The following is a 27784-nucleotide window of genomic DNA, read 5'->3' on the forward strand; positions in this document are numbered from 1 at the left end:
AAAAGAATATAATAGTTCGGTAAGAGTATTTTTAATTCACTGTTTTTCTCAATTGATTCTTGCAAAATAAGACGTTCAGGAAGTGATACGAGGCTTTTGAGATTCCCCAATTTCAGTATGTCTTATATTAGGTATAGGTTTTTACCATAAGTAAAGAATATAAACATATTAAAAATACTTATTTTTTCTTCTCTAATCTACTCATGAGTCGCTTATTTTTATCCGCACATTGTTCGAAAACTGAGCAAATAGGTTTCCTTGATCCAATAGTAGAACTTTCCGTCACGTAGGTTCCTTGCATGAGTGCGTCTTCATATGGTGAATTTGTTTTTAATTTTCCAATAGCACGTTGATATTTGGTGCTTACTTCCTCATGTTTTTCAATTTTTATATCTTTTTGATGTGTATTAAAACCATAATTATCTTTTGCTTCTGTTCTAAATGATCTAAAAAAGAAATGATAAAAGGTAGCGGTTAATTTTGTTTAATCGGGAATTTATGACAATTTAGTTATCTTAATATGATTATTTAATCGTAAATGAGCTTATATTATTACTTCGCTTATCGTTTTGATAGGTCTTTACGTTCTTTAATCGCGATTTTATTGTAAGGTAACTATTTAACTGTCATTTAGTTATTGTAACAATGAAACGAAAGAAAACTCATGATCCTAATATATTTACTATACCCTGGAACCCAATGCAGTTTATTATGACTCCTTATTTCTCTAAAGTCCCCCTTAAATTTCTCTCTATCGTACATTGTCTTGGGACATTTGACTCGTACGAACCAATCTTTGTGTGTTGGTTTTGTTGACCATACCTAAAATTAACAATAGAACTAACATTACAACTGATAGTAGATAAAAATCACGTTTAATAAAAGATTTGTGTTAATTTATCATACCCAAGGAATGTCTGATAGCGTATAATAAGTAACAATATCTTTAGAATTAGAGATCTTCTTTAATTGGTCAGCAGTGTACGGCCGATGATGCAGTCTGCTGGTAGTGAGATAAGGGTCTAAATATTTTTCAAAACCTTCGTAAGTTGTGTCTATTGGTTCCAATTCTTTGTGCCAACTTGGTGCTATTGGTATCTGGAAGTTTTGTATTTTAAATTTTAAATTAAATTAAAGTAATTATATTCAGAAGGGAATACGATGTATTTAGGATATTTAATTTATACGGATAATATTTACCGGGTTACTTTCCAAAGATACTGGATGCTTAAATTGATCTTTGTCAGTTATCAAGCGACTGAAACTTTGTGGTGTAGAAAACGATTCTCTCATTTCTGTCGTTCCGTGAACTTTGCATGCAGGTGGACGATCTTCGACCTTCAAACATTTAATTAACAATTAAAAGAAATATAATATATTTGGTGTTGATACTCTGGTGGAAACTCGTTCGAACGTTTATAAATATAAATGTCGATATTAGTATTAGTTAGATTTTACGTCATCAATTAGTTACGTGATATTGAATCTCTTTAACACACTTTCCTTTTACATCATCCGATTAAAATTCTTAGGCACAAAATAATGTAGACCCTCACATAGGCCTATAATATCTTATATTATTTTATTAATATTTAACACAAATTATTAAAAGATTGAATAAGTTTTTAATTTAATTAAAAAGTTGTAAGATTGACATTTAAACATTGGAATTTTTAGGTTGTTTTTGAGAACAATTATATCAAACGTACTTGCATTTTTATTACTTAGCTTTGTTATATTAATATTATATAATTCTCATGCCTTCATCCACATTGAGGTTCGGTATAACATTGAGTTCGGTAAGTCATGCCTGATTCCACACAATCCATCCTTATTTTCTTTTGTCTTATAATAATGACTATTATAGTATTTTAAAAAGATCTATTTACCCGTCTGCTAAGTGGATAAATGTATTCGTTCTCAGCACACGGTGTATGTTTATTAAATCTTTTAATTTCCGGAATCTTAAATCCATAGTCGAGTGATGTCTGTGACCTCATACATTCGTTATAAGAATTATAGTCACGATACTCTTGAATATCTCTATCAGTTTTCTGTAAGTAAATATAGAAATTTAAATAAAGCCGTACACTTTTCTTTTTGTATTTTATCTTACCTCGTGTAAACGCCTTGTAGAAAATTCCTTTTCGAGCTAGCATTTTTATCGAAAAATATTCTATTTTGTGAAGAATGCCAAAATGTTTAATTAATCTCGATTAAAAAAAAATACTCAAGCAAACAACATAACTGAATGTGAAGTAAGTTTTAATACCGTGTTTTGTTGTATAACTTCGGGCTCTGGTCTCCATTTCCTTGCAATAGATTCACTCGAAACATCCTTCTGATCGAGAACTCTTACGGGATATACTACATTCAGTGTGTCCCAGTGATTTTTTGGATATTTCTTTGGATAACAAGCTTGCATGTTTTTATACGTAGCTGTTTATCTTATATGAAGAGTTGATGAGACCTACGGTCGGTGATTTCTTTCCATGGTTACGTTTTGTTTGTAGTTTAGTTTATAGGAGTCAATATTACAATGTATTGACAAAACTTTGAATTTGTAAAACATATCTTTGACCCTGTCTTTTTTATGAGTATGAGAGGGATGAAAATATTTTTGTTTAGGTGTTTGGAAAGTAATGATTCAAGAATGTTTTGTTTCGGCGTTTTTAGCACACGCTTTGTCAAAAGGCGAACCTAGATCGCATACATTTTGAAGAATACACGAGTAAAACCGCGCTCATACCTAGAAATATATGCGATCGGATGCAAATCGAGCACTTAAAGAGCAAAGTGTGTGCCTAGTCTTAGTGGGAGGTAACTTATTAAAAGAAAATTGATATTATGTTTGGTAAAAAATCGTTTAATTCTTCACAAATGACTGAAAATGTTATCAAAACACAATATACGTGTTATATAATAACTAAGTTTAAAATACATGATTGCAATAAATATACCATACCTATACAGTACCACCATAATACACAGGGTTTTGTTGACAGCTAGTTAACTGTTCTTTATTTAAAAAAAACAATTAACATTAATAACATTTTTAATTACCGAACAAATTAATGCATTAAAGGCATTTCCGATTTGAATGACATTAAACCATTAGAATTATTTTATAATTATTAACAATTAAAACTGTGCATTTCATTAAAGCTATTATAAAAAAAAAACGCCTGATAATACATTATTTTAACAGATAAAGAAGCAAAATGGTGCAAAATCGAACAGTAATCGCTATTAACCTCAAAAGCTAGAGTTTGCAAGTGGAAAACTTTTAGTAATTGAAATACTATTTAATTTACTATTCGAATTACACAGCTGTGATTCACAGGGTATAAAAGATTCAATGTGGCGTTTAACAGCCACAATATCCATACATACAAAGATATATGTTTATTCGCAGCATAATTTGCTTCATAATTTCCTATTTTTTATAACTTTATTAAATGATTGCTAGCCTCATTATCTATTTTTAATTTGATTTCGGTGGAAAAAATTGCTAATTATAATATTTTAAGATATTATACGAAAGTAGTCTAGCTATGCCAAAAATCTAATGTTTTATTTAAAAGCTAAATATTAGGCCGACAATTAATATTAGTAATAGCAGAAAGTAACTACGATTCGAATATTTATTTATTATTAAAAGATGAATTTTCAAAATTTATTAAAATGTATGGTGGCACTGTATCTACAAAACACATATTCAGAAAATCAGTCCGCTACAATTCTTAAACATATACCAGTTTTGCAATTTGTAAAACTAAAAGAAGATAATTTAGAATAAAATTACAAAATCATTTTATCGATATGTAACATTGCCAAAATAATCATTTCAAGTATTTAGGAATGTAGACAGAATAGAAAAGCATATAACAATAAAGCGAAAAGACAGACAGACTATAAAGTCCGCTACGCACCTTATTTACTCTCAGTTAACTGTACAGTTATTGCATACACTGTACAATTAAAACTGAAGGTATGTAGCCGGCTTTATATGCATAAATGTAAGTGCCACTTCAGACGTATATACGGTAAAAATCGCAGCATCTTTCAATAGGTTTTTAATATTTTTACTTGTATTTGACAGTCCTATTTTAGCAGACTACAAAAAGAAGGAGGTTATCAATTCGCCTGTATGTGTTACCACGTAACTCTGCTTCTTGTGCTCAGATTTTGAATTTTTTTGTTAATCGAAAGGTAGTGCTTGTTAAGGAAGGTTTTAGGTTAAATTTAAATTAATCAAATTAATCATGCGATCATACTACAGGTGTAAGTAACACTGCATTTTCACTGACTATACATCATTCCAAAAACATTTCACTTTTTCCTGATAGAAAGAAAGAGATGACAAATCTGTTTTGTTTTATTTTAGTAGTGGAAATTCATATTTTCTTCAGTGAATAATGAAATGTAATGAGTTGAAACTCAGACCTGTAAAATATTAGGGTATTAAAAATGGTAGGCAGGACTGATATATCTGATTATGTTTTGATGAATAAATTTCGGCTCAGAACGCCATATTTATATAAGAAAAGCGTTATTCCATTATTGATGATAGCCAACATTTATTCACCAGTCTGAACTGACCGTAGGTTTCTGAGGACAGAATCTCCGTTTAAACATATTATCTCTGTTATGTCAAAGATAATGACAGGGATGACGATATGATTTATACAGAGGTTTTAGTCTCAGAAACCAACGGTGAGTTAAATACATTTCCCTTAAGTTACGTTTTAAATAAATTATATTAAGAATCGTCTCTACGAATATACAAAATTAATACAAAACTTACAGTACTAATACGAATTACATCACAGTTCAATAAACAAGTTAGCGTTAAAGATTAGAATACAGATTAAAATTATTATAATTAAAAGAGAAAGTTAGAAATATAACTTAAAAAAACTTTTGACAATACTTAAAATTATATATGTTAAATTAAAAACAACAATTTGGTGAGTCGGTTCAGGGTACATTTCGAAATTTAGGAACATACAAAATACCTACGTACGCCTGGTTATGATTACCTTTTAAAGGTTCTACAGCTCCTAAATACTTAGTTTAAAATAGAAACGAGATAGTTCAAAACGGTCACTCAAATATTCTACGAAAAAAGAAGAGTTGATAATTTACAAAAGATATTTTTTTAGATCAAGAAAATGCACAATCTCTCAGTCAAATGTAATATAAAAGGTCACTTACACACTATCAGGGTAAAAAAGCTACGTTATTAAAAAGTTACGCAAGGAGCTCGATTAACAACTGCGGGGGTTTTAAAAATACTGTCTAATTGCAATGTACTTATAGATATAGGGTAAGCTAAGTTTACTTCAAGAAAAGATAACGTACGAAAATCGGTCGGCTAATATCGTAGTAAAATATCACTTTATTAAGATGACAAAAATATAGTTTACAATGTCCGTTACTAGTCGCTAATGAGCATATTTTGACAACTTTATCATCATAAGAACGTTAATGGTTTTTGATTATATTATGAATATAAAGTTAAGAGATTGTACGTTGTTTGAGATAAGGCTAGGAGATTTCTGAGGCGATGGGCCTAGGGGCATGGCGGCGTAGGAGCCTGAAGGCCTACGGGCCTAAGGGTAGGAGAGCAGCGCCTGCTGCGGCCACGCGATCTTGGCGTCTATCCTCTTGTAAGCCAGGATGAAGTTCTGACCGCTCTTCTCTGACATCACCTCTTGCGGGCAGTCGTTCTCGTTTAACATTGTTTCTGAAAAAAAAAAAACTTTTAAGTCGTCACACCATCATAGTTCAAATTGTTGAAAATGGAAATTTCGTGATTAGGATGAATACTATGTTTGGAATGGTGTTGCCTCACCTTGTCCGTCGTGCAGTGCGAAGAGCGCGTAGTCCTGCGGGTTGGTGATGGCGGCGGCGTGCGCGAGCGCGCGGCACAGGTCGCGAGCGCGCGCTCCCGGCCGGCACGGCAGCGCCACGCGCCGGATGGAGCCGCGGCACTCGTCCGGCAGCGCCACGCGCACCACCGCCGCACCGCGCGCGCCGCACCCCGACCCCGACCCCGACCCCGACCCCGAGCCCCGCCGGCACTGACATTACAAATTTAAACATTACTTCACGCCCGTCTTCTGTCAGAACATAGTAATCGAGGACCACAACTATAGTCTAACAAAGATATCTGAACCGGTGGGAGGCATTGCGGTTGGTTCAGTCAGATTATATGTAAAACCAAAAAAGGTTCTCTTAGTACTCTCTATGTTATTGTTCATTTGTGACTTTTTTGACGTTGAAGGGGGGCGTTAGTGAGCTGTCAAAATTAATTTTTACTTATGTCCACCGGTTCACATTACCTTGTGTTGATTCTTTCGATTAACTAATATGCATGTACTAACGGGTGCGGAGGTGTCCGCGGGCTGCTCGGGCGCGAGGCGCTTGAGCACGGCGAGCGCGGAGAAGAGCGCGGTGAGGTAGTAGCCGCCCTCGCCGGCGAGCAGCGCGGGCGGCAGCAGACCCGCCATCAGCTCGGCCTCCAGCTCGCCGCACACCAGCCGGCAGCGCGCCACCGCCCACGCCAGCACCGGCAGCAGGTCGTCCGCACCCAGCGCCCTCGAGCCGCGCATCTGCACAACACGCGTTACATTTCATAACAAACATTAGAGTTTTAAACTACTGCAGGTCGACTATCTCATTTAATGCGACGCCCTATTTAAAAATGATAAAAAAAGGCGGTAGAACATTATACGTACAGCGTTAAACATAACAGATATGGCGGCCAGCAGGTTCTCCAGCTTGTCGAGCGGGGAGTCCGCCTCCTGCATCTTGAGGAAATGCTTCGAGATCACCGCCAGCACCGCGGCCGACGGCACTTTAGTAGATTCCTAAAAAAATAAAAAAAATAAACGATTTTTCAAAATGAATAATTATTGAAAAACAAAAGGGAAGTCGAAGAACCTAATCAAACTAAACAACAACGCCATCTAGTGGTAAGTAGAGTAAAACTTACACTTAAGCTTCAGAAGTAATTTTAAACAAGTTATGCAACGAGACGGGGACTTTTAATAAAATTAGTTTTGAAGAAGATGAAGCCACCTTAACCCCGAGTTGTAGCGGCGTGGCGTGCTGCGCGCGCTCGATGGCGGCGTGCAGTCGGCGCAGGTCGGGCGCGTGCCAGGCGGCCAGCAGCGCGTACAGCCGGCCCCGCAGCGGCCGCACCACCAGCCGGTGCATCACGCCCTCCAGGATCGCGTCCAGGTTCAGGAATTCCGTCGGTTTCAGCTGAAGACATCGCACAATAATATTGTTGTATAATCCACAACAAACGTGTTACATATTTTCTACCATATATGTTTTGTTTTTTTCTCAATCATTTGTTACGATATTTTACCTTAAGTCTTTCTTTCTCCACCTCCTTTTCAAATTCTCTTTCTCCGTGCTTGACAAGATAGTTCTTCATACCGGACATGAACTGTCTCATATTTCGCATCATCACCTGAAAACACCAAATATTACTTTATACAACTTCTAATTACAATACTTACTACACTAGATAGCCATTTAGAAAGTCCTTGAGCACAGATTTATTACTTTGAGTGTGGCAATTAGGACGTTCAGTTAAATAGACCTTTCCAGCAATATTAATCGCAATCTAACTTGCAAAATTATTATAATAATTAACAGTGTCTGTAATATTACCTGTGGGCATGTCTCCTTGGAGTCCAGAGTGCAGGCTATGAAGTTGTCGACGTTCTGTGCGAAGGTGGTGCTCTTGTCCTGTGCGAGATGCAGCGCGTATGCCCGCAGAGCCGCCCCTACGCCCCGCGCACCCCGGCCCCCGCGCAGCGCACGCACCCGCCCCGCCGCTGCTTCAACAAAAATTTACTATTAATACTGTGCGTAATCTAAAATAAATTAATAAAGGCAAACGACCTAGGCTAAGGCGTCTACCGATGTCAGATGTGTTACCAGCATTTTTTTTAGCATCAGAGATAAAGAAAGGGAGAGAACTTTGTACACTTAACAATTTAGTAATCAATCGTTTATTACCGTTTACATGGTGAATAAATTTGTATTTAAATTAAAATCGATATGGTATTTGTTTTCTTCAAAACCGTTAAAAATGTAAAGAATATAAACAACAGAGATATTACTTGACCGTAAATAAAAACAAGTAAATAATAAATAAATAAAATAGCAGATAAAATCTTTATAGTTCTCTGATATCATATTTTTATAAATCATGTTTGTTTTTCGGGTCTGCTCAATTGCAGAAGTGGTGACATTCACCCTTGATCACATTAAACTCAGTCCCACAAAAGTATTTGCACTCACAGACTTAGGCACAAAAGCTATTTTATAAATATTCCAACTAAAATCCAACACATTTCTAACATTGACAATAGTCACAGGAATAATTCGAACCTACGACAATGTAATGAGATTCCCAGACTCTTGATTATAAGGCTTTTAGCGCTTCAAAATGATTACACACAAATGTTATTCAGTAACGATTATTTACATTATAACAGCTCACCTATTAATTATTCTATGCAAAACCTGTTATAATTATAAGTAAAGATTAGAATTGTAAATTAATTAAACAGAGATATACCATTGTTTTTCTATTCCAAGACTAATGTTTGCTCATGGATTTATAGCAAGGTTTATTAATCATTTACTCATAATATTTGCCACGTAATAATTTTCTTTATTTAGGAACGTGTGCTAATATGTAAATTAAACAATATGTAGAGATAAATTATCTACGTAAGAATGTTATATATTATACATATTTATACATTACAAATTTTAATGCTTTATGTTAGAGTATTTTTTTTAATTAAACGCCTTACATGTTAAGATTAGTTATTAACCTAATACCTCATAATAACTTAGAGAAAAAACTTGTTTAATGTTTCTAAAATATTTTGTTAACTAGCATTTTTTAAATACTTATATTGTGTTAAGTTTGAGCGGCCAATTATAAAAACTAGGGTTGCATTAATATATCTATCACCTGCTTTTGATTTTGGAGTGCAGTTGTTACAACATATTGGGCGAAGGGCACGCAGATGGCACGTGGCGTGTAAACAGCTGCTAGATTGTATTGTATTTAAGTTGTGTCAACTTTTTTATCAATGTATGTCAACTTATAAAATTTTATGAATGTTTTATTCTACACAAAGCTTTACTGATACTATGATAATACTATATTACACTAAAGATACTTTAAGACGCAACAGTGGAAATATTTTTAGGGCCAGATATTATTTAATAGTAATTATTTTGGTCCATATTAAAATCTGCTAATTAATTGGTATTAAATACAATTTTTAGTGATGGTAATTAGATTCGTAATCAACAACAATAAGATCAAGTTTGAAATGTGCAAAGCTTGCCAGCTGACTTTAATAATATCGGTGGGGAGCAGGTAACAGTTTTTTGTTCTGACATCTGCAGCTAAAAGATACCCCGCAAATTGCACATGTAATTATACCTCACTATATTTATACTTTTATGGGTTCTTAATTCGAAATTAGATTGAAATTATTAGATGTTTTTACTAACGTAAAAATTAAACATTTTGTATCACTTTATACATATATTTTAATAATACATTTTATATGTATTTAAAAATATGATAAATGCAAAAGAAAGATACAAAACAAAACATTACCTACACTCATACGAATGAATTATATCGGAGATGTGTTCTCTTATTTCGTCTTTGTCTTGAGTACTCCTAAATTTTAGACAATCTCTAATTTTTCTACATAAACGTTTACATATATTTCTAATAGTTGCGAAAATTCGGCGCAATGGGTTTTTAGATGGTTTTTTATCCTCCTTAGATTTTAATTCCTTGCAGTGGCAGGCAGGAGGCTTGGCAACGACTTCCACACGTTTTTTAATTAAACCGTTCTCTCTAGATTTTTTACACAGATTCTTTAGCGAGTCTTTCTTTGCCAAATGCTGCTGAAACTTCGGCTCTAGAAATTTTTCTTTCGTTACAATCACCCAATCACTTTCTGATACGAATTGCTCGATATCGTCACAACTAAAATTCTGTATTGTCGTCACCGCACATATCTCTTCATCCGACGGTATCACCATATCGAGAATTTGGCGCGCATTCAACTCCGAATTCTGTACACGTTCAAATCTCAATTTCTTTATATTCTTCTTCCACACTTGGAAAGGGGATTCGGTCTTCGCCTCAGTCGACTTCACGAACTTTCCTGAGAACAACTTTTTGAACCACTTCATGACTGATCACTTTGCGGTTTCTTCCCGCGTGCAGAAACGATTTGAATCGGTAATTTCTCATTCACACAATATCACGCTGCACGTAGGACTGCGATGCGGCGGGCACGAGCGTCAGGGAGAGACTGAGAGCAGAGCGCGCGTAGGATTGCCGCATCCCGCACGCGTAGACCTTTACCCTTTAACTATTGTTAATTTATTTGCATAGCTAAAGTTATTATTGATATGCGGAGCAGCGGTCCCATTGTTGCTACTCTACAAAGTTAATTAATTTCATAATTATACGTAATGAGTCATTAATTATCTCATGCACGCGAGCTCGCTGTGACCGAGCGCCCTCGTGTGAAATAGCAATGTTTACATACTAGATCATGGCCTATTAATTATTTAAATTACTGGTTACATTTTTATTGCTGTCAAGGAGCAAACGATTTAGACACCTGTTTATGTTTTACGACGTTTATATGTTTACTATGTGATAGTAAGTTACATTTACATATACTATTACTATGATTTAGCGATTTATTTGTTCTGCGTTTGTAAATTGTATAATTTTTAAAATGACACTCTTTTCCTTTAGTACGGAGCACCAAAGGATAACACAATCGTATGTCCACCTGAACGTGCTGACCGTTGAGAAAACTTTACTCTATTAAAATTAAAACTAGAACTCCCACATCAAACATAATAGTCTACGGTATGAATTAATCATTTCTTAACAACAAGTTTTTGTTTATTGAAGCATTGTTTTATAGAAGAGCTTTTGCATTTCATATTTGCTTTTATAAACAATATTCAATCCCCCCTGCCCCTACCTTTGTCATATTATTCAACAAGATTATTCATCATTATCATTCATTAACCAACAAGAAATGTCAGCAGCTAATGATTTCATCACGTATGTTAATTTTCGAAACAATATAACTGTTGGGAAAACATGAAATCCGTTCCATATTTCCATCGTATTAGTATCGTAGTAGTAGTAGTAGTGGCAATAGTTGTGATAGAAAGTATATTTAAACAAACTACACTCACCTAGTAGGGGATCGAGCCGATCTCTGAAACTCTTAGAACGTGCTGTCAGCGCCGGCGCTCGCCGTGGTACCGGTGACTCCCACTCGCACGCCTCGTCCTTTTGAATAACATAATAAATACAATGTACTAATATTTTCATGTAGTAAACAACCAATTTGCCAGAAAAAACAATAAGAAAACAAACACTTGACTCCGACATAATCCTTAAGAGAGCCTAAAGAAAGTTGAATTGTTCGTTCAACATACCAATTTTCAAATAAATTTCAGTTGTACGCTTTCTCTCCCCAATAAAAATATATTAACGTCATTAAGCTGCGTACTGACCTACGTTTCGTGGTGTTATTTAACATGTTACACGGAGAGCATTCCTGCAGTCATTATGTAGTGTTAAGGGAAACCAGCGAGCAACGAGCCACTCAATGCGAATTTTACACCGCGTTACATCGATCAGTACGCGTGAGGAAAGAAAATATTTGCTTATCTTAAAGAGGTTTCTTTGTATTGCTAGTATTTGATTTTATTAACTTATTCGAATTCCAGTAATCGCTGAATGGTAAATTGGCTAATGCTTAAATGGAACAATAAATATTGTATTACCTATACTAATTAATGTTTATATTATAAATTAAACAAGGGAATTAGTTCACGGATGTCGATTATCGAATTTTTACCGTTAAACACTTATGTCAAATATATAAATAGAACTGCATTTTGTAAATATATGTAATTGTAAATGCATTAACTATGTCATTATCACATACCTCTTATAAGGTTACATTTCAAATAAAAAACTCGAGGAAAAGGGACGAATTGAAATTAACGATTGAGAGTAAACAAGACAAAAAATGATTCGTATTTTTTAAAAGTATTTTTAAGTGAAAGTTATCACATTACAAATGCCAGAAGTCATTGCCATGTGCTTATTTTATTTTTATACATTTGCAAAAGGTAAGGTATGCAAAGGTAAATTTGACAAGGAGATATATTTACAGATACTTGTGAAGATATCAGACTTGTATAGCCCTAAAGAATAAAAATAAATAGTTCACAAAAATTAATGTCGGCCCATATATTGAATAGTTGAGTTAAATTTTATTTCACTCATATTTGAAATGCTAATGTTTGGATGGATGGATGTTTGTTAGAAGGTATCTCTATAATGGCTCAACACAACTCAATTAAATTTGGCATAGATGTAGAGCATAAGTCTGGAAGCACACATAGGCTACTAATTAAGATTTTCTTTCATTAGGGACAGACGGAATCGCGGGCGACAGTTAGTAGCTCGTTAAATCAGTTTAATGTCTAGCAATTACAATAATGTACCAATTGCATTATCACGTGCTAGTTTATGTATTAATGAGGAGCACGCGTCACGATGCACGATACGGCTGCAGACTTTACTTGCACCCGAACTGTTTGATCAAGTGACCTCATATAATATGAGTACTTCAAACAATCGTAAGATTACTACTAACAACAATTATCGAGTAACACGATATATGACACAGTTATTTTAAAACTAGTCAAGTCAGGTTCCATCTGAATTCTTTTATCCTGGACTTAATATTTGGAACATGATCGTATCACACAATGTAAGGTTCAGTAAAAAAAAATATCGGTAGGTACCTAAATGTACAATTCAATGAACTTTGATTTTCATCTGTTTTCAACAAATAACATCAAGAATTTTAAGGAATTCTAAGCAAAAACATTTTTTTTTAGTGTCGAGAATCAACGTGAGTCACAAATGGTTTTAAATGGATAAATAAAGTTTTACTTTTATTGCATGGGTTCAAAGTCCTGCAAACCTTTTTGTAACAAAAATAATGATGAAGTATCAAGAAGTGTAGAAGCTTAGTGTTTGAGATATCAGGTACGGCGCGGGTTTGTTCGGGTCACAAACACGATATTATTATTATAATGAACATCTAATAAGAACATTAAAACCAGTCCTTTTGGACACATACGTCATTTGTTTGTTAAAACAAAAGACATTGGATTAATGCATCCTAACTATTTTTTTCATTATAAATATTTGATTTCATTTATATTAAGTTTACCATTTTCTACTTAGAGTATAATGAAGTTAAGAAAAAATACTAAATCGTCTTTCATAAAATTTTGTGTTATAAGTTTAATTTTATTGTTTAAACACTATTTTACTTATCAGTTTTTAACCATGACTTCGTCTGTGCAGAATTATAAAAAATGGTGAAATGTATCTCACGTTTTACTCGAGATTATGTTCTATATTTGTGCCAAATTTCAATAATATGTGTTGAACCGTTGCGGAGTTATCAAGTAAATATTTGAATACCTTCTCATAAACATCCATCCACATATTCGCATTTATAATATTAGTATGAAGAAGAATGTTAATAGATGGGATTGAACTGTTTGTAGGTTTCGTGCTTTTAATATAGCATGGTTTTTATTCGTAGTCATTTCATTTGATCAAATTAGAAGTTAAATCCATGAACTTACAGTTTCATAAGCTTGGTTTCCATTGCAAGACGGAAGGAGGCCGTCCCACTGCGAGCTGTCCCACGGCTCCGAGAACACCGTTCCATCGTCACTCGCCTTATAGGTAAAAATAATTATATTATAGTGTAAGTTTAATCCATAATATTTGAGGTTATTAAAAATAGATTAAAATAATGACTTATTCAGGAAGCTTTCAGGAATTTATTTGTCTGAAACAATTTCTGTGTTCCTTTTTATATTCTTATTTCGAGTAATCAGTGGTTATAAAATTTTGTTGTCAAAAAATCGATTATATATCTTTTACTTTCATTACATGTAATTTATATATTACCAATATAATTATATTGTATTGTATAAAGTATTAAAAACATTGTATTGTTAAGGAGCTATATAAAATGTAAGTACCTGTTCTGAGAGGGGTCTCAGGTCGTGCACGTTGTCGTAGCAGGAGGCGCGCGGCGGCGAGCGCGGCTCCTCCGGCAACGCCACCGGCTCCGCGTTCAACTTTAACTCCGGAAACCTGAGTTTAAAATCGAAAATTTACTTCCTTCCACATATTCCCCGACGTTTACATCACAACCATAGACACGATGCCCGAGTGGCATTTATCTAAGAAGAGTACCACTTTAGCGTGTTGGATAAACATCCTACGAGAGAAGGTCAAGTGGAGAGCTCGCGATTCATAAGAATGAGAAAACAAAGCAGAGATACAGAGCGACAAAGAGAGACAGTGGGAGAGAGAGGATTGAAGCCAAGTTACTTGTGCGCGACGACTTGGTGCACAGTGAGGCGCAGCGCGTCATCAGCCCCCAGCCGCTCCTGCTCCGCCAGAGACGGGAATGTGCCGCTCTCACCTGTACTCCCTGTACCCCCCGAGCTTCCCTCTTCATTCTTATCTATCAAAAAAAGATAATTAATTAAAACAAAAAAAACATAGATGTAGATCGTCTGTAAGTATAGTCTCGAAGAACTTCTTAAGTATTTTTTTTTAATTCCACGCGGATGGAGTCGCGACCAACAGCTATATGGAACCATTTTAATTCCTTTATTTTTGTCGTAGTATATTAGCTGGCGCTTGAGTTAGTTTGTAGGACAAGAGGGTTCCTGTTGAAGACGTGCCAAATAAACAGTGTTATCGTATACGGGTATATTTTCGTGCACTTACTTATAAACTGCCAGCTGGAGTCAACAGTCCAAGGCTGGTTAGCCTTGCCCGGCGGCTTGTTGACACGAGGGGGCTCTACGGGTCGCATTTTGGGCTTCGTCCGCAACGACACCAGGTTATCCACTGATGTTGACGTATTTGGAGACGAGGCTAAATGACAACCCAAGCATTGTTATTATAAATAATACAAATATTTATGACTGTGTAGAACTGAATAAGTAGGAAACTTTTTGAGGATATTTCGGATTTATCAACGCTTCGTTCACTGGCCCGTTTGACTTGAATATATTTACACTGTATAAAATATATATTACTATATACGATACTTACGTGACAGTTCTTCAATACTATGCATATCTCTGAGTGGATAGTACGGGTGGTTCTGGGTGGGCGGCTCTGAGTACCGCTGCGACAAGTTCATGCCCACTCGTAATAATTTTCTTCTTTGCACTTGTGGAAGTGCAGCCTACAACATAGTCCGAATTATTTTTTACCATTCTTAAATAAAAAATATCTTTTACACATCCGAATCTAAGTGTTTTGCTCCATTTTTTCACACTAACAAGATAAATTTGAAGACTATTTACCTCTTTCAAAGCGTCGACAGGATCCGCGTAAAATGGACTACCAGCATTATCTTTATCGGTGTCTTCAGAAATAGGTTCCTTAGTATCGTCCTCTAGTTTAACAGTCTCCATACTCTCAGTCCTATAATTCTCTCTACTTTTCAAAGCTGCTTCAATTTCTTCATTTAATTTCTTATTCATATTCGAAGTAATGTTCAGTTTGTCGGGTCTTTTCGGTACAATCTCTCCTTTACTATTGGTTGTTGCTATTATTTCACACGAACCGTTGAAACTTTTCTTAAGCGAATTATCAGAAAGATTTTTCTTTTCGATTAGACTTTCTGTTGAATTTATAAGATGTATGTTTTCCTTTTCTAGGATTGACTGTGTACTTTTTGCCGCATTAAGTTTTGCTGTAAACAAAAATAAATTAAGTAAATTGTATGTTTTCTAAATCCAAACCCGAAGCTGAGAAGTCACTCGTAAAAACTAATATGTAATTATGTTTGAGATTATTTTTTTTGTAATCAAACTTATAAAAATTTTCTACTTACGCAATGTGTCTGGAAGGAGATCGGGTCGTTTGCTTTTCATTAGTCCATTATTTAAATTACTATCATTCTCGGATTTCAAAGGTTTGAATGTGGTACAATTATTACCCTCCGGACCCCAAATATCTTCATAATCGCTAACTTTATCCATCAAAGAACTTCTATAATATATGCCCGGTGATTCAAGTATATCTGATTCCTAAAATAAATGCATTTTTTAATTATAATAGATATACGAATTGAAAATTATGTATATCAATTTGATGAGTATATGTGATTACATTATCATGCAATTAGTAAATATAGTACATTACACACAATATATACATCGCGTGATGAAATGCGCATGCTATATTTTTTTACTAAACGTAATATAATTTGTACGATATATTCCTTACATTTTTATATTGCGTTAGCGTACTATCTCTCTAATAAAACTATCGAATAACTAATATGCCTTCTCCCTACCTGGTAATGTTTGGATTCCTTTCGTAGGGAATGTTTGCTTCTCCGGGATCTACCAGATGGCGTAGTACTCGTTGTATTCGTGTTGGGAGATAGAACTTTGCCCATGACAGGGGAAATAATATTTTGGTTCGAAGTAGGCGAGAACACGTTCTTATTAGAAATAGGAGAACTTCTGGAGACTGGTGAAAATATATCACTTTTATTGGTCTGACTCGACGGAGAGAAAACTCCGCTTTTAGAAGATATTGTATCATTAGATACAGGTGAGTTGATTTGACTCGTCGGAGAAAAGATTCCACTGGTGACAGAGTTCGTGCCATTTGGCGAAACCAATTGGTTTGGATCAAAACTGTTGGATTTAGACAAAGAATTGACGATCGGATCTACTGATTCCGAAGTATTTGTTTGAGATTGTGGTTCTATCGGTGATCCCGATTCAATGTTTTGTTCAACTTTCTGGCTTTTAAAGCTGCTATGTAAGGAGGTCGTAACGGCTCTGACATATTCCCCATCTGGTGACTGACGTTGCGTCATATTCTATATAGGAACAGGAATAATCATATCAGTGTACACCTTTTTTTAAATACAAGTAAATATTTTAGGTTAGGATATCAATATAAGAGCAATTGGCTGTATAAATATAACTAAAATATATAAATTAATATCATGCAAATTATGCACACGTCATGCAGAATCACGTGTAGTGTTTCTTACCTGTGTGTCCCCGTTACATTCGAACAAGCTTTTGACAACGTCCGCATTGGCTCCGGCACCGTTGCTATTAATGCTGGCGGCGTTAGACGTAAGCGTTAGTTGCGATCGATCGTGTGTTCTCTCTAGCATGTGGTTACTCTGTACGTGTAAGTTGCTCGTAGAGGTTACAGTTATGTTTCCGTTTTGTGTCGCCTTATTGATTGGATTGAACAAATGTGTCTCTGACTTTGGCGATAATGACATCTTCGTGAAAGGTGGTTTAGCCCATCTCGGCGGGGGCGGAGGGGGTGTTGTTTTTGCACTGTTAGTCTGTGTCGGTGAATGAGCGTTTGTCGTAGGAAAAGTGTGTGGTTGTGTGATATGAGCCTGAAAAGATGTCAAGCGTTGATTAAATTCAAATTAGAAAATGACACCGATAAGCTGCTATATTGCAAATTTTACTCACTGTACTTGAGAGAAGATTTAGCGTGTTGGGCGGCGTGGGCCTGGGCGCGCGGACGAAAGACCCGTTTGGCTTGGCGGGAGGCGAGGGCGCGCTCCGGCCCTTGAACGTGCTGAGGCTTTGGCTTTGGCACGGCGGAGACTCAGACGCATCAACTGGCGACATTTTTAAAACTACATTTTGTTCTTTATCAGAACTAAAAATATGCTCACAAGAATTCGCTCCCGCCCCTAAAATTATGATAGAAATAGTTATTTTTAACTTTATACCTTAATTAATAAATTCCAAGTTGTGTGTTTAAATTATATCAGTGGAAAACAACAGCAAATATTTTAGTTTCAAGTCATTTGAAATGTTAATTTACGCAATGATTGTACATACTTGCGTTAAAACTGCTCAGACTCGACCCGGTATCTGACGGTGTGACAGCCATCGGTATGACGCCATTTGCCAGTTGGCACGGTGATAGCACATTTTGCGGGTTGTTCTTAGGATTGGCCATGGGATACCCCCAGAACTCCTGGCCCAGTAATGTGAGGGAACTCAGCTGGTGACGACTTTTAGCCTCACGAAGCGCGCGCGGCAACTGCAGCTGAACTGGTAGTTCGTCACTGGGAATAAATAAATTATAAGTGAATGGGGCTTCACAAAAGTTGAATTACGATTAGTTGTTACTAAGAAAGTTATTGAAGTCATTTTTAACACCTTAAGAATGACTAGAAGGCTACTTAGTTCAGAAATGTAAATAAGTACCTATTATAATCTAAGAAATACCTCAACATTCAAGAATACAAACAATGAACACTTGATATATTTCGAATTGGTTAAAGTTAGAATAAACTCAACTAAAGCTACAAACAAGCTACAAACTTATTTGTAGCCTAAATGTGAAATGTATGAAAGTGATGTATCGGTAATAAAACGTATAGTATTAGGCGTTCAAAGCCAGAATGGTTACAAAGTAGATTAGTGTTATCGTAAAGCGTTTACAACCACGTAAATAGACTTACTATAAGCTTTAAACTCAAGGTACCAAGAGAACGTTTCTATTGACATGGTACGGAGAATAGAGAATGGTTATGTTTCGATAAACATTTATGTTTTCTGACTAGATTTACTTATTATTGAGATGCAACCAAGGTTCCAAAATCCATTTAATTCGAGGCGGTAGCACTGTTAAAGAACAATGAGTCTTATTGCACATGTTTTATGTTACTAAAGCCAAACAGACTGCTTAAATGTAGTCTTAGCGATTTAATGCGATTGAATGCGCCAGTTATCACTTACCAGCATTGCGAGTAGTGTGCGATGAGCTCGGGTATGTTGTCGAAGCGATTGTGCGAGGTCTCGAGGCCGATGCGGCCGCCAGACGCCTGGATGAGATAGTGCTCGATGTACGGCCCCTTGTCCGCCGGCAGGCGCACGCTGATCGCCATTGTGTCCGGCTGACTCGATTGCCGGACTACGAAGTTCTGGAAGATATAATAAACATAATCAATTCCGGCTAAGACATCTTAATGAATGTTCCAAGACAATAATGATGATTAATTTTTAGCAACAAATTTTAATCAAATTTTTTGGCATAATATTCATATTAGGAAATAGTTTGTGATGAATTATGTGTAACATAGTGTAATCTTTGCAATATAATTGCAGATACGCTACTGTAATTAGATAAAATCTATACAAGGCTAACAAAACACGAACCCCTTCTTCTTTCCCCTGCAGTAAATGAAACGCCCCGGCCCTTTGTATCCCGGGCAGGAACCAGACGGGATGCGTCCTGATGAGTCGCTCCAGCAGGCCGATGTCGCATGGCGGCTGCTCCTCAGACCCCGACCCTGAGGAGCCCACCGACGAGCAGTCTCCTCGAGCACCTTCGCCATCCGACGACAGACTCTCTCGACTCTGAAATGAATACAATGATGGAATATAAAAAAAATCAATACACTTTTATTAAACACTAGCTTTTACCCGCGACTCCGTCCGCGCGGAATAAAAAAAACACATGATAAAAAAAATCCTATGTCCGTCTCCTAGTTCTAAGCTACCTCCCCATCAATTTTCAGCTGAATCAGTTCGACCGATCTTGACTTATAAATAGTGTAACTAACACGACTTTCTTTTATATATATAGACTAGCTTTTACCCGCGACTCCGTCCGCGCGGAATAAAAAATAGAAAACGGGGTAAAAATTATCCTATGTCCGTTTCCTGGTTCTAAGCTACCTGCCCACCAATTTTCAGTCAAATCGATTCAGCCGTTCTTGAGTTATAAATAGTGTAACTAACACAACTTTCTTTTATATATATAGATTTAACATCGGTTGGGATCGAAGTCAAAGCGCTAGTTTATTATAAGTAAAAAAACAACACATAAGTATGAAGTAATACAATTTATTTATTTTATTAACAATTATTTAATAATTACCAAACTGCTTAATCGATTGAACAAAAGACGTTAGAAAGATGAAAATAAATACATTTATAATTTCAATAACAATATTTTGCAGTGTTGTTATATTGAAATATTATTAATAATTACGTAGCGTAGCAGATCAAAGAAAGGCAATTAAGTAGCACAACCTGTTTACAACTTTAATCTGTAATTAAGCGGTTCATTATTAATAAGTTATAAACTAAATAATGTTTATTTTAACTTTAATTAGCTGTCGTAACAAAGATTTAAGTACACAGTGTTTTGATATATATTTAGACTAGTTAATTTAACTATACGAATAAATTAACTTAACACATCTACAACCGGCTTAGTCTATGGTGTAAGTACACATGTTTTATAGCTTAAATATTACTTACGATGGTTATGTTCCGGGCAAGTTGCCCACGAGGTTGGCGACACGATAGCGTCTGGGCAATTTCGCTGCCTACTGTATAGCCCTACTACATTTTCTTTTGATTAAATTTGTAGCTGGTGCCAAGACTGGTTTTAAAACCTTCTCTCGTTATTGGGTCTTGCGACTTGTGATCTCGAACGATGCAAAAGTTTTAACTATAGTCGTTCAATTCAACCGTGGAACTGTTCCGAGATAAGTTAACGATACTGTTATGGTGAACATTTAGACTTTTATATATTAAACTTGGAATTTGCATTGGCCATTTAGAAACTGTCAAGTTTTAATATTTTCTTACAACTCTGGCTATATCTTTCTAATTCATAGTCGTTTGAGGAATTTTCGAATAAATTAAAAAATATGGAATTAAAAACATAATTATTAACGGTAAAACGTTATAGGATTTTATAGCTTTTAATTAAAATACGTTCCTGGGCTGTTGGTAAAAAATAAGATATAATGGCGTACGGCTGAATAAAAAAGTTAGACAATAGAAAAACTGGGAAAGTTTTTCAAAAAGATGAAAACATATTTTGCGACAAATTTCCATGACGTTCACTTCAAACAGAAGGAAGGCTCTTTGTTCACGGAGTTGGAAATATTATTACCCGATTTCCACGCAAAAAGCCTCAGCGGCATTTCCTACAAAGGCATAAGCCAGGGGTACTCAACTACGCGTTGATGGGCTGCAAACTTTTTATATTTGTACAATAATTTTAATACCGTACTTTGAGTAGTAATCCAAATCTGTTATGGTTAACGACCTTCTCGTTTAGTTCGTGTGATGTAATAAAAAGAAGATTTTGCTAAATAAAAAAAAATCCGTAATAATCTGTAATTAGGTATGTTTGTTACATCTAATAAAAAATCTTGAACTTAGATAAAGAGATGTTGGTCACTAGGAAAATAGAGGTGTATCAGAATTTATTTCTAAAACGAAGAATTTAGCAATGCTCAAGAGTACATAGTTTGTTACCCCTGGTTGCGGGCAAACAATTTCATATACCTTCATTCCTTCACAGTTTAGTTGCATTAGTCTTGTTATTTCTATCCTTGTGAGCCTTAGTCAAGGCAACTATCAGGATAAGGCGCTATCCTTTTTGAAAGATATTCCGCTTCCTTTGAATTTCCCATAGATATTTTTATGAATTTCAAGTAGACTGAAGCGAAATACAATCTTAGGTTTATATTACACGAGGTCACGTGGTATAAACATGTTTATTTTTACTAAAAATTGAAATGCGAAAGTTTGGTTGTATGGATGGATGTTTGTTAGAAGGTATCTCCAGAACGGATCAGCAGATCTCGTTTACATTTGGCACGGATGTAGAACATAGCCTGAAAGAACACATGGGTTAAAAAAAAAAAAATTAACGCCGCGCGGACGGATTCTCGAGCGACGGCTAGTCTTAATATATATAAATCTCGTGTCACAATGTTTGTCCTCAATGGACTCCTAAACCACTTAACCGATTATAATAAAATTCGCACACCATGTGCAGTTCGATCCAACTTGAGAGATAGGATAGTTTAAATCTCAAATTATAGTCGCAATTTTAATTTATTGCTAATTATTTGTCTGTTATTATTTGACAGTCACAATTATCTGTTAACTCCAAATGATTCTAACAGATGTCGATACCTTTCGACTGGGTTGAGTAAGTAATCAATAGATGGCGCTGCTATGGTAAATCTACGAACGTGTCATATAAGCTTATTAACTGCGCGCGGACGGAGTCGCGGCCGACAGCTAGTATTACATAAATTCAAACACATCGCATAGAAGTCGAGTGCAATATATATCACAACATAGAATAAAGCTGTATATTTATGTGCTACGATTGTCTCCAACGAGCTGGCCGATAGTTAATTGTGATAAAGTCCGCAGCCCGGTTAATGGTCTGCGGTGCTTAGTGGATACGAATTTGAATTGAACACTTTATTAGATAGGGATTTTGTTGTAAATTAATTAATAGCGTCCGAACATACAATTGTTATTCAGACTGAATTTGTTCATTTCATTTTAAATGATTTAATACCCCAAATAACATTCGTATAGAGAGAGATAATTAAATTAATGTTATATATGTATCTAGATAGAAAATAAATTAGAAAACTTTTTATAACCATGATAATGATTAACTACGAATAGTTAGTCAAGGCATCTGTATTTGCCTCTGTCTATGGGTAGGGGTCGCTTCGCTATTTCGGCGAATTCAGCTGGCCGCTTGCTACTTTGCCACCTTATAATATTTAGAAAAAATAAGTTGAATACATGATTGTGATAATGACCAACCACATTAGTCTAAATATTTGGGATGACGGATTTGTAGTAGATACCTCACAATTTGCCAATAAGAGGTTAAACTTCTCACTATGAATTGAGTTGACTAGACCAAATCAATACACATTATAGAAGGGAAGGAGTACAAGCAGATGATTTTAATGTACAGTAGTCCAACCGTTTGTCGAAAAGCATTTTTCAAAAAACTTCAAATAAAATTGTTCAAAAAAAGTACAGTTAGGTAACTTAGTATGTTAGTATGCTAATACTGTTTTTAATGTAAATAATAAAGAAAAAAAAATAGAAATAAGGAATGTTATGTGCAAAAATCACTATTGTCATTTAGCATAAGGAATATGTACAAAAAAGTGTACGGACCAAGAGTCTGTAGTTGTCATTAAAATTAAAAAAATTAGAACTTGTCAACAGAATCGTTTCAAATGAAATTCACAACAGTCTTAAACTTACTGACAAGGCGTCTGGAACTTTGGTAAATAAACAGCGGTTTGTTTGGTAAACACTTTAATATGCGTAGCTTTAGATAGCAGTGTTTGCTAACTCAGTTACTGGCCGACTGGACTTGCCAGACAGAGAGTCAAATACTTGAAAATGATTCCTAGCAGATATTAATTTACGCGGTAACTTTGTGCCTAACACGTAAAAGATGATCTAGAAACATACAACAATATTAGATATTATTCTAAAGGAAGTAAATGGTAAATACTAACAAGAAGTGTGAAAATTATAAAGACTTTCTTCGACCACATCTCCATTTGTCATCACTTATGGTCTAGATCAAAGTGCTCGTTTAATAGTTTTAAAATCATAGATATACCGTATAAGAGAAGGAGGACTTTAATGTAGACAAAATAAATCAAAATACGTAGACCGTACGTTTCTCTCAACAATTTAAGGGTCGTTCTCGGAGGATTTCTTTTATGAGATTGCTGTTCAGTACAGCAGTGCGGCAGAGGAAAGGACGCAATTGGGGATTAAAGCTTAGAACCAGCGGCGTTGTGATATTTTCATTTAAAGTAAATGTAGCATTAAATGGTTTTTTTTTAAACTGTTTGTATATTTTTTTATATTCAGAATTTCTCTAGGTATATTTTATTGTACAAAATAAAGTTAAATCACACGAATAATAACGGAGAAAGATTTTGAGAGATTTGCATTTTTTTTATAATTTACAAATAAACTCTAAAACTACAGGATCGATTTTTAAAATTATTTCAAGATTAGATTACTAAATTTTCATTGAATAACAGACTAAATCTAATATACAAAATTCTCGTGTCACAGTTTTCGTCACCGTACTCCTCCGAAACGGCTTGACCGATTCTCATGAAATTTTGTGAGCATATTCAGTAGGTCTGAGAATCGGCCAACATCTATTTTTCATTTATTTTTTTAACTGCGCGCGGACGGAGTCGCGGGCGACAGCTAGTATAATATAAATATATAGCATTTTTAAAATTACCCAAAGTGATGAAAAATATACGACTAAGGAAGTACCGCACCTGTAAGATTGCTGCGAACATACATATGTACGAGGTCTTACGAAGCTATTATATGTCATAAATCGAAAAATTACTATTACTGCATCATCAGCGCTAAGCACTACGTGTAATTACTAGAAAGTCTTGGGAACATCTTATTCGTCTGCTGAGATTTCTCTGAGGTATCATGAGACGTAATTTAAGCCGACTATAATATCGCCGCGAAAGGAAAACCCCCGGAAAATTAACTAATTTAGATTGAGAACTCTCTTCGTTACATCAAAGTTGTTTGTATAATGAAGTTTAGAAAGTTTAATAGGACAGGTTGAGTGTAAGCATCATCTGAGTTACGTAATTTAGCTAAGATAGACACACTGTGAATAAAAACCCTTTTTCGGGATGCGAAAAATACAATATTTTAGTTAGTTTTGTGTTTTTAATTTTACCAACGGAGTATCTCAAACTAAATAAAATATTTTTAATATTTTATTTTGTAGCGTTTCTTTAATATTTTTTTTAGGTATATAAAATCGAATTCCTTGATATATTTCTTATGACAATAATATTTTATGGGTTATTAAGTGTTTGCAGTATTAAAATGATTCAAATTATTGCAATTATGTATTTTCTATTTTGCAATTTCATTGTGGTTCAATGTCGGTAGATTACAGATGATTTATGTGTCGGGTGCACTGCGTGGCTCATGCACTGATAAATAAAAAAAAAACCTCATCTGCGGTCGTCGTTATTGTCCCATAAATTAAAGTCCAGCCGCTAAATAAACGAACTCATGTACTCTGCTTACTGCACCAGATATACTGTCAAAATAACCTTAAAAAAATAACTTGAAAACTTTGGCATGTATAGAGCAAAGCTTTTCACAGTCACAACAAACCTTTGCAACTAATAATTTCAACATGATATATGTAAATCATTTTAGTTTCTACAACAAATATTAAAAGGAAATCTATCTACACTAAGGGACTGCTTAAGTAACCATTTAACATTAAATACTGAGGACAGCAGAAAGAATTATTAAAACAACTCTGTGAAATGACTCAAAGTAAGACGACGATTTACAAAGTATACACAGAGGAAATTTACTTTCTCCCGAGATTTGAAAGAGAATAAATTATAAGTCAGTCGTCGCGGTGGAGACGTGTAAAATTAATTTTGTCGTAACAATGCAATAAATGATGGTTAAGTTGTTATGTTGGCAGCGACACGTTAGCGCTTCTATACTCTGAGTATATGATTTATCTTTTATACATACAACTCGATCTCATACACCGTGAATGAGTTCGTGTATTGACTTTTTATTGGTTTAAAATTCAATTTTGATATGTTATATTTTTCAATATTAACTAAACAAATTTTTGTCCTAATTTCATTGTAGGCTTCTACGACGACTGTACTTACGTAATACTTAGATGAAAATGTATCCAACAATTTAATTACATCGATAATTACACAAATAATTCATAAATTCCAACGAAGCCAAAAAGCGCATTAACTGATTCAATAACCCTTAAAACTCGACAGTAAACGGCGAGAGAGAAATTAATTTCGCTATCAGTAACAATAATAATTCGTAACATTGCGGTAATGAATCAAATGCAACAATAGCCCGGCGCCCGGAGCCCGTCTCCGGCTGAGGTGTTAAATTCACGGGCACAATAGATACGGGAACGTTTCGCTAAATTGCACCTCCACGAAATATCGCTCGCGATTTATGTAGAAAGTTGTTTGCAATTAGTTTTATACAGGCGCTAAATGTTGAATAGTTCCAGGTCGCTTTATGAGACCCATCCTGAACTGTCGCTGTTATGTATGAAGTTGGACGTTCACTTGCGATAAAATTTGCCGTGTACTTGGTAATTATTTACGGGGAAATGTGCACGAAACTAATGTTATAGTCCTTTATTTATGTTTTAAAGCCAGTTAGGTCCGGTAAGTTATGGAAGTCTATCGCAAAATTTGTTTTGCAACATAATTCCATTAAAACGGTAAACTTATTTTCCTTCAAATTGTTCAACACCGTGGCAACTCGAATGTGGCAAACCATGTCAAGGTTTCGTGTGGAGTGAATTATATCTGAACAATGATATCGCGAATTCAGAAGCGATTGATAGCAATGTATGACGAAACACAGAGCGTATAACAAAAACATTCTAAAAACCTTAATTATGAAAACAGGCGTAAAAATGTTAATACACTAAAAAAGTAAAGTAATCTAAAACTTTCAATAGCAAAACATAAAACGACGAATTTGAAAATACACCTCGATAAAATGCGACAGTCCTCGCCCAAAATAATTACGAGTTCATTTTAATCAGCGCAAAACGCACCTACACGTTTCCCCCAGTCGGCAACTTCGCAATCTCTTAAGTACCAGCTGTGCTCTGAAAACTCATAAAAATATACAACAGTCGACGTTCAGTGTCGCATAACAGTTGACTTTAGTAAACTTCGGTAGAGCGTGTTAAGTATCTCACGTGTTCAGTCTCGGGTAATGGTGACGACGTTTTACTAGCGACTGAACAACACCTGTGACGTTCCTAGAATAGAATAGGGATGTTAACTGGGTTAATGACTGCTTTAGATTGTAAAGATCTACGATCTACTTTACGTGAGACCTTAGTGGCGATGTTTTAACGTTGATGAAACAAACATGCACATTAAATAGAAGCGTTTGATATCATTCGTAAAACAAGAAAAAGAATCGAAATCCATCTAAAGAAATTGTAATAACTTTGGAGCAAAGTTTAACAAGATCATCAAACAGACATCGCCAAAGGAATAACGAAAAAACGTTGAAAGCAAGGCTTGTAAAAAATGGACAAGAAAAATATAAAGTAGGAAAGAAACAGTTATTACATTGCAAACTCGAGGCGGCGACCCTTTAGTTTCTTTAAGTTCAATCAAAGAGAGCAAACAGAGTTTGTGGTCCAAAGGACGCTCGTAGGGCGTCAGAGGGTTGAGGGTAAGGCGGGGGAGGGAATTGCAAGTACAGATGACTCACACGGGGTGGTCGGGAATCAATAAATCGTTGGACCCGGCGCGACTTCCGCTGTGATGGCTGCTGTGGGATTTTATAAATTAATTGATATTGAGTTGAACTTTAAAAAAATTAAATTATAATAAATTATCCACAATCTATACCTTCCCCAACGACATATTGCTAAGTCAAGCATTTTGCTTATATGGTTAAGACTAGAAACTTCCAAGTAAGGCTTTCGAAAGTAATAATATTGTTTTAGTTTGAAGTGTAATTGTATTATAGCTTCTTTTATTTCAGGAGGTTTTTCTTCATGCTTTAAATTTTGAGGTAATGGGATTATTTTTATTTAAATTAACAATAACAAAAAACGCCAGTGAACCGTACGTGAGGATCAAAGCAATACCTCCGTTAATGAGAGAAGCGGAAGTGAGAGGGCGCCACTCGACGCCGGGGATCGTCCGGT

At 35.2% G+C, this 27784-nt stretch overlaps 2 protein-coding genes across 2 annotated transcripts in view; both read right to left on the reverse strand.

Annotated features, from left to right (window-relative positions):
• Nucleotides 1-178: 178 nt before the first annotated feature.
• LOC106719799 lies at nt 179-1293 on the reverse strand. The gene is made up of 4 exons (XM_045681079.1): nt 1201-1293; nt 907-1098; nt 689-822; nt 179-446 (listed from the first exon to the last, which is right to left on the reverse strand). Exons 1-4 carry the CDS (start codon nt 1291-1293, stop codon nt 179-181), a joined length of 687 nt encoding a protein of 228 aa, XP_045537035.1.
• A 3653-nt stretch (nt 1294-4946) lies between these two features.
• Nucleotides 4947-27784, reverse strand: part of LOC106719992 (protein sprint) — an 89862-nt gene continuing 67024 nt past the window's right edge. The window contains exons 4-24 of the mRNA XM_045680985.1: nt 19393-19593; nt 18973-19157; nt 18067-18296; nt 17689-17840; nt 17244-17609; nt 16530-17066; nt 16065-16260; nt 15532-15923; nt 15275-15410; nt 14945-15094; nt 14540-14675; nt 14185-14299; nt 13780-13875; nt 11293-11389; nt 7690-7859; nt 7382-7486; nt 7087-7272; nt 6744-6875; nt 6390-6617; nt 5858-6086; nt 4947-5749 (exon numbers count right to left, since the gene is read on the reverse strand). Of these exons, the coding sequence (XP_045536941.1) occupies nt 5616-5749; nt 5858-6086; nt 6390-6617; nt 6744-6875; nt 7087-7272; nt 7382-7486; nt 7690-7859; nt 11293-11389; nt 13780-13875; nt 14185-14299; nt 14540-14675; nt 14945-15094; nt 15275-15410; nt 15532-15923; nt 16065-16260; nt 16530-17066; nt 17244-17609; nt 17689-17840; nt 18067-18296; nt 18973-19157; nt 19393-19593 (4173 nt within the window). The 3' untranslated portion in view covers nt 4947-5615. The remainder of the gene's footprint in view (nt 5750-5857; nt 6087-6389; nt 6618-6743; nt 6876-7086; nt 7273-7381; nt 7487-7689; nt 7860-11292; nt 11390-13779; nt 13876-14184; nt 14300-14539; nt 14676-14944; nt 15095-15274; nt 15411-15531; nt 15924-16064; nt 16261-16529; nt 17067-17243; nt 17610-17688; nt 17841-18066; nt 18297-18972; nt 19158-19392; nt 19594-27784) is intronic.

Source organism: Papilio machaon, chromosome 14, assembly GCF_912999745.1.
Source record: "Papilio machaon chromosome 14, ilPapMach1.1, whole genome shotgun sequence".
Lineage (NCBI taxonomy): Eukaryota > Metazoa > Arthropoda > Insecta > Lepidoptera > Papilionidae > Papilio > Papilio machaon.